General features: G+C 38.6%; 1 gene segment (V, D, J or C); it reads left to right on the top strand.

The window, feature by feature from the left end:
• Window positions 1–5,868: 5,868 nt before the first annotated feature.
• Window positions 5,869–6,856, top strand: LOC122790730. The segment is given in 2 exon segments: window positions 5,869–5,996; window positions 6,232–6,856. Coding segments are annotated over 2 exon segments (453 nt in total).
• The last annotated feature ends 1,209 nt before the right edge of the window (window positions 6,857–8,065 follow it).

Genomic DNA, 8,065 nt, shown 5'->3' with positions numbered 1-8,065 from the left:
TTGTATAATAATAACGCAAGGTGTGGGTAATGCTGGTTACCGACGGTTGGCTTTGTTTGGCCACTGGCCTTGTGACCAAACCACACCAACCGTGGGTAAATCCAGCATTACCCACACCCAGGCATGGGTTATTGCTATAGTATATTCCTGTAGTCCACATTACTTTCCTAGTCAGTGCTGTTATCTGTACCTTACAATTCTTAATACACTACCCTCTATCCTTAGTTTGGGCAGTGATATGGCTGTTGACATCATTAGAAATTAACTGGTTTTACCTGCAGTATACACCTTTTACCTGGTATACCTGTGGAGGGAATGTTTGTTAACACTAACTAACTGTTTCTACACATACTTCCAGATTCCGGGTTGATGTTGTGCACATAGCTATCCAACTCTTTCTGCACAGACCCTGGCCATGTGTTGACCACATGCAGGTTTGCCAGGAAATATCTAGAATATTGCCCTCTTCAACATTTAGTGACCTGACACACACATATACATGCTTTCCTACCCAGGTATATTATGTAGCACAGTGTGAGTGACAGTGATCAGTGATACATTATTATTCAGAGAAACTGCAACACTCACAATTCCCTACAATACCAGAGTGAACAGTACCAGTACAGGTTATAATGGTATTTATTTCTCAGCACAGTCTTTGTATCCAATGTACTTGTGGGAGCAATGTTGGTTAGCACTACCTGACTGTTGCCACACAAAGTTCCAGATTTCACATTAGTATTATGCACATACATCTCACTCTGTTACTGTACACACTCTGGTCACAGCTTGACAACATGGGGGGTGTAGATAGGACATACTTGGAATATTACTCTCCTAACAGTTGCAGGGGTTGCTGCAGTGACATGTTTGTTCTCATAGATGTTTGACAATCACTTGTATTCCCTGTTTGCTGGCTAAACATCTGGGATCATCCCACAGACTTACCAAGGGGACAGGGGGACAGGCAGCAGATATGGGCCCATATACTGGACATTCTGGCCTCATCTGTACAGTTGTGGGGTATGATTCTATATGCAGCCTACATCCACTCCTAGGATTCAGACCATGGCTGTGTTTGCTACAACTTAAACACTGTCCATCACAATTTTGTCTGCTATATAGATATTGCTGTATATCTCATATCTGCTTTTTGTCTTATTAATCCCCTGTGCTTTTGCATTCTGACCTTGTATTACAACACTCTCATACAGATCTCCTAAACATTAATATTTTGTAGGACAGTGTGGGCAACTGTGATGTGTAATACCTCATTATTCTGAGCAGCTGCATCAGTCGCAATGCCATACAATACCAATGTAAACAGTACCAGTACAGGGTATCATTCTTGTATTTCCGGGCACAGTGTTGGTATCTGGCAGACCTGTGGTTGTGTTTGTTAGCACTACCTGAATGCTCCCACACACAGTACTGGATTCCACATTAATTTTATGCACATACATCTCACTCTGTTACTGTACATACTCTGGCCACAGCTTGACAAGTTGGGGTGTAAATGGGACATACGTGGCTTCTTAGTCTCATAAGGTTTTGGGGAGTTGCTAGTGTGCCGGCTTTGTTCTCATAGATGTGTGTCAATCAGTTGTATTTCCTGTTTGCTGCCTATATGTCTGGGATCATCCCACTGATTTCCCAGGGGGACAGGTTGTAAGGCAACAGATATGGGCCACTTTACTGGACATTCTGGACATATCTGTACAGTTGTGTGGTATGATTCTGTATGCAGACTACTACCTCTGGCAGAATTCGAACCATGGCTGTGTGTGCTAAAAAAACAACAGTTCACATCTCACTTGCATGTGCTATTTGGGTTTTGTTGTTTGCATTTTCCCTGTTTTCTGTCTATGTGTCTCTCAGTTGTACTTAATGGCCTCTGGGGATTACACCAGTCATATACAGGCATTTCTACACATTCAATTTATGGTGCACGGTGTGGGTAACAGTGCTTAATACAACTGTACTATTACATGATTGCAAATCTACATTACCGTATGATACCAGAGTATACACATGCAGCCCAGCAGTTAAACCTTTATTGTCAGGCTGTTACCCTTTTAGTTATATACAAACTATATGAGACTCTTCCTGCAATATACTCTGGTGTATGCAATACTTGCCTTGAACAATACAGGTTTTATACAGGCAATTGATTTACTACTACTTTTAGTTTTATTTCCTATGACAGTAAATGCATGAGTATTACTGACCTGCCTCGCATTGCAACCTCGCCAGGTGACTGACATGGGCCACCTGGTTTGTGGTCCGCTCCATTGCAGCTGGGGGTACATAAGAGGAATATTTATCCATACCTATCCATGATATACATGAGCTGGCAATTATTACACACATAGTGGGGTGATACTTACACACAACTGGAACATCTCCTGCAGCTCTAGCCTCTTGGATCCATTGTTCCAAGAGGTCCCCCTTACGCCACTTCAGGTCAGCATAGTGATGCCTGACCTACTCAGCAGTTTGCAGTATGCCAGTGGCACTGTTGAGGTCATGGGGGAAAGGGTCCCAGGCCTCCACCTTATATTGGGAGCACTAGTACTGGCCCTGCAGCAGTCTCTGATCATGGTCTTTGACAAGGAGTCCTGCCATGACTCTGGACTCCTGGATACACCAGCACTGAGCCCGAATGTGCACACCTACTCCCCTTCCTGACATGGTGACTGCAAGGAGAAGCTACAACCAGTTATGAGATGTATCCCCACCTCTTGGGTTTAAGTAGGGTCGATGTCCCTAACTTTTCCGTGATTGGCCAGTTTTGAAAAGGCTAGTCTATGAGCAAACCTGCTTACCTAGTGTTAGCATTGTTTAAAGAGGTATACTTCTGGGCACACTGAGTTAGCTAGCCTACACATTGCTTACACCTCCTAAGCTGGTCTGTGCAATGCTTAGCATTGCTTACATTAGACTTTGCATTATAATTCCTTTCTGGAATTGATTTATTATTCATTACACTTTATATGTATGCCTGGTATCCATGATTCATGTGTACCTACACTGTATGGGGTTCTTGTGTTTTATTGGGGACTTTAACACTCTATTACAATTACACCTGACTTCTGGGCTTACTGCTGTACTCCATTTCACATATTTATGTTATGTAGTGGGTTAATGCACATATGTCGGTATGCTGATTCCTTTCACAGGTTCAGTTTGATTTTACTATGGTGAAGACTTGTTTGCTGATACCTCATTCTTTTGTACTTCTGTGATGGCTTGGTGGTTAACTACTGTGACTATGGTGTAAAGGGATCTGGGTTCAAGACCTGTGTGGCTGTTTATTTTGTTTATGGGCAGAACAAGGGCCATTGGATACAGAGTGATTAAGGCACTTTTGAGCAGATGTAAGCGGGTTTGTGCAAGGGTAAGCAATGCTAACCTCTGGTTACATATGCTTACAGAGAGTTAGCTTCAGAATTGCTTAACCTGTGTGTGCATTGCTTACCCCCACTAGTGCTTAAATATGCTTACTACTGCTTACTGGTGCTTAAACCTGCTTACTAGTGCTTTATTCATTATGATACTAACGCCTCACATGTGCATTTACTACAGTACTCCAGTTCATAAATATATGTTATTTAGTGAGTTATGCAACATAAATATTAGTCATAACTTGCTTTGCCATGGAAAGTGCTGCAGTGGGACTCGAAACGGGAACGCCTGCTCGTAAGGCGAATGCTCTGCCCACAACACTATTGCTGTGCTGCTTCATTTGCATATATCTTCCTTGTTATCCTCTTCAGCCATTTAAGCTGTATTAACCATAGCTAAGCGATGGGCACACCCACGCCCCTACAGTTAGCTTTAAGTGGATTTAAAAAAATAAATAAACGGGTTTGTTAATTTTATTTCTATATACATTTGCTGTTGTACACGAGGGGAACTGGTGGTAGGGATATGCGGACACCTATGAGCAGTCTTGCTCATTTCTTACCCCCTTTCTGCTGTTCTTTATTGCAGGGTATGTATATTCTGAGAGCTCTTCTCTCAGACACACCCCCTGCACTCTTACACATTCAGCATAAGATTAGGAGATCAGGCAGTGCGCCTCATTGCTATGCACAGCGTGCTGGCATCCTGCTCCTAAACAGCCACCTCCGTGCAGGACTAAGCTAGTCCTGCATAGAGGAATAGTAAATCCGGGGGTTTATCTTTAAATATATACAGGCTTTATCATTAAATATATACAGGCTTTATCTTTAAATATATACAGGCTTTATCTTTAAATATACTTTCTCTGAGTTCATACAATCTCAGAGACATATATTTTAAGAGTGTGAAAAATAATCCCCAGAAAATAAAGAAAGACATGCCAGCAAATAAAGAAAGGATAAATGAGAATTAAAATCCATGTGAAATAGACTTGATGGTGTTAAGCAATAATGAATATATCAGAAGAGTAGAAAAAAGCTGGAAAAAAATGAGATGGGTGTAGTAGAAGTCAGCATGCAGAATAGCGTGGGGAACTAAAGAAGAAATGTAGCAGCTGGGACAGGAGGGATTTATACAAATAAAAAGTGGTGGAAGATGGTTAAAGGAAGATACTTACCTTTCAACTGAGTAGTAAGTGCCCTCATTAGACACCTCACGACTGTTTCTTTAATTTAAAATTGAGAGGAAGCTTTAATATTCTTTTTATGCCTTAAAAAAAGATCCTGAAGCTCACTGTCAGTTTAATATCTTATTTTACCACACAAATAACAGAGGTTAACAGCATGATTTAGAAAATATAGTAATCAAGCTGTTGAATTATTTTATATTTATACAGCTATAATAAGATGGTAAAAAGAAGAGCTTAGCAAAGCTACTTTGATTTCAATGGACAGTGGCCCACATGATCTTGGTAATGTGACATTCAAAAAGGCTCATTGTTTACTGGGGGGGGGGGCATATTGGCAAAGTGGTGGTAAGCCTCAAGAATTACTTTTAAAATTAATGAAGGAGATTCTCAGGTAGGGTTGCCACCTATTGAGTATTTTTTTCTGGCTATCCAGAAATCAGAATGATTCTCTGATAGTCCGGAAAGCAGTGCACAGACTCCACTATTATATTTCTGAGTTTAGTGTTAAAGAGAACTAAGGGCAATAGTGCATGTCAGTTTTGGACAGCAATGGCTGTCCATTCTGAGACAACAGTTCAAACAAAAGAACAGTAAAAGGGCTGACAAAATCAAAGCGAAAGCCTGGGTAATTAAGAGCACTAGATAGTGGGGAAAGGTATGTAAATGTTTTTAGAAGCAGCATGTGTTAAAGGAAAGTAATCATGTAAAAATGAAATTAGGAGGAAAAATAATAATTCAAAAATACCTTTAGCTCAATACCTTCAAGTAAGCTTGGAGTGACCAAGGGGACAGATTTGGAGTGCAGAATTAGTGCTGCGTTGGGATATGTGCCCACAATTTTCAAGTACTAAATTCAATATAAAAAAAAAACTTAAAGAAAGAAAAGGTTAAAATACTCACATGAAAGTAGGAAGAGATATGATAAATCATATGGTAAAAAAGAACTGAAATGTATGAGTGTGTGTTTCAGTGGATTAAATAATGCTAACTGTGAGATGATATAGTTTCCATCCTTTTATGACTCTTTTGCAGATATTGACAATACTCTGAGTTGATAAGGATTAACACTGACAAGGTGCATGCGTGTGTGTGTGTGTGTGTGTGTGTGTGTGTGTGTGTGTGTGTGTGTGTGTGTGTGTGTGTGTGTGTGTGTGTGTGTGTGTGTGTACCTTTGCTGTATGTGAAACATAAAAGGAAATGATTACTGTGGCTTCCTGTATATATACATATGCATCTGAATCCTCTTGCTTAACTGTCAGCATAAACAGAAAAGACAAACTGTTACTGTTAGAGAGAAAAAGCTCAGTATTTTTCATGTTATTTAATTTCTCTGTTATAATGCATAAATACTGCACTGCTACAGTTTTTAGATATGTAATCCATCTCCTGCTTCTTCTTAAAAGTAAGTTCTACTTAAATGCAATCTGTTATGTATATTGTAATGCAATTAATTTGAACCTGTATTGCATTGTATTATTGTTATTACTATTCAGCAATTTATTTTATAATGTAAATGTAATGCTATACTTATCATGCACTTCAATAATCACATATAAGAATTACATTTTTTACAGTATACATCATTTACTAAACTAAATAAAAGTGTTTGGGTGTATGCTTCATTTATATTTTGACAGGTGTCATAAATGGAGACAAAGTAACCCAGTTAGAATTAATAAAAACTGTATCTGAAGGTGAGGAAGTTGATCTGTCCTGCAATTTTACAGCAACAGCTGCTGCAACTCCATACTTACACTGGTACCAGCAGAAGCCAAATGGACCTCTCAAGCATCTAGGACTTTCTACAAGTAAATTTCAAATTAATGCAGCAGAAGGTCGTTTCAAGGCACATTTCGATGGTTCCAAAAGTTCCACGTTTTTAAGCATTGTCAAAGCGGAGCTGTCTGACTCAGCCGTTTACTACTGTGCATTGGGTGACACAGTGTTGCACACTCCCAGTATCAGTGTACAGGAATTGCTGCTACATGTATCAGGAATGTAAAACATCTTTCTTGCATTCTCATAGATTTGATGAACATTTACAGTGTTTCCTAGCATTTTTATTCTATACTTCTGCAGAATTCAGAGAATATTTCAGTGCCATAAAGATTTATAACCCTTGTTTACTGCTCTAGTGAGAATGCTCTTTGAAGCATTACATCAACAGTACCTGCTCAGAATGATTTTTAAGCCATTTGGAATGATTGCCTGTAGAACTTTTGTAGAACAGCCATTAAAGTAATGTTAACAGGTTTTCATGATCAAAAGATAGGGGATTGCAACTGGGTGTCTGACTATAACCAACTTCTTATGAATTAAACATGGATGCTAAGAAATTCACCTCAACAGTAAAGTCAGTTGAATTATCTTTATGATGCTACAAACAGATTTTCCTTTACAGTATGATTTCATGTAAGCTCTATATATATCCCCTCACAAGAAAATTAGAAAATAAACATTTCAATTATTCACCTAGATCACAAGTGCAGGGAATTCAGACTCATAAAATAGACAAACTTTGGACTGTCCATGACCCCTTTAGTATATAAAAATACAAGCATACTGCTCAGCTGTAAAATCCACAGAGATTCCTAATAAAAGAAATGAAATGCCTTAATTATTTCATGCATCCTGGTAAATTAACATAACATTTTTTATACCCAGTAGTCTAAGGCCTGCTCTGAGGTGACACGTGTCTTGCTTTTAAAGCAGTTAAAGAACCAGTCCTATTTAACTTCCTATTTTTTTTTCAAAAACACTAGTTCTATAATGGAAATAAATATTCACAAAAAATAAACAAGACTTGCTGGGAGGATATGCATAATCTGACGTATCCTCAGTCTTTGGTTAACCACTCATGTAGTCTTGGTAAGTACATGGGCAGGTTCACATTTACACCAATGTTATCCTGATCAGCCCTGCTTATTTTGAGAGGGGACCACTATAATATACTTGATATGACTAGTACTCTTATAATCCCTGATGATCACATGCCTAATATTGTTCCCATGTTCCAGAAATGTATTTTCCAAAATAATACCTCCTAAATAGAATCTACCACCATTAGAAATCAAAAATGAGCCGCATTATAGAAAATTTCTTATAAAGCTTGTGAAGGATCTGGACCTGGATGACTGATGTATATCTTACTTTCAACAATGCTTAATGTCTTAACTGCATGAGATTTTGTATTGATGCTGTGAAATCTAGCAATAGCTGCAGGCTGCATTTTTTCTTAGTGTTCATTGATTATATTTGTCATTCTCCATCATCATTTGTTAATGCTATTTTATTGATTATGGAGAATCAAAATGACTGTGTTAATGTACTTCCTGTTACAGGTCACTGCTGAAAAGTCTCTTAGGACTAGCCCATACATTAGATTTACAAAAATAACTAAAACAAACATAAATACAAACAAACAAACAAATAAAGAAAAGAAATGTTCAGAATAAACTGATGCATACAGTT

Source organism: Protopterus annectens, chromosome 16.part0 (assembly GCF_019279795.1).
Source record: "Protopterus annectens isolate FY-2018-M chromosome 16.part0, PAN1.0, whole genome shotgun sequence".
In the NCBI taxonomy this organism is placed as follows: domain Eukaryota; kingdom Metazoa; phylum Chordata; order Ceratodontiformes; family Protopteridae; genus Protopterus; species Protopterus annectens.
This window is presented reverse-complemented; position numbering and strand designations above follow the sequence as displayed.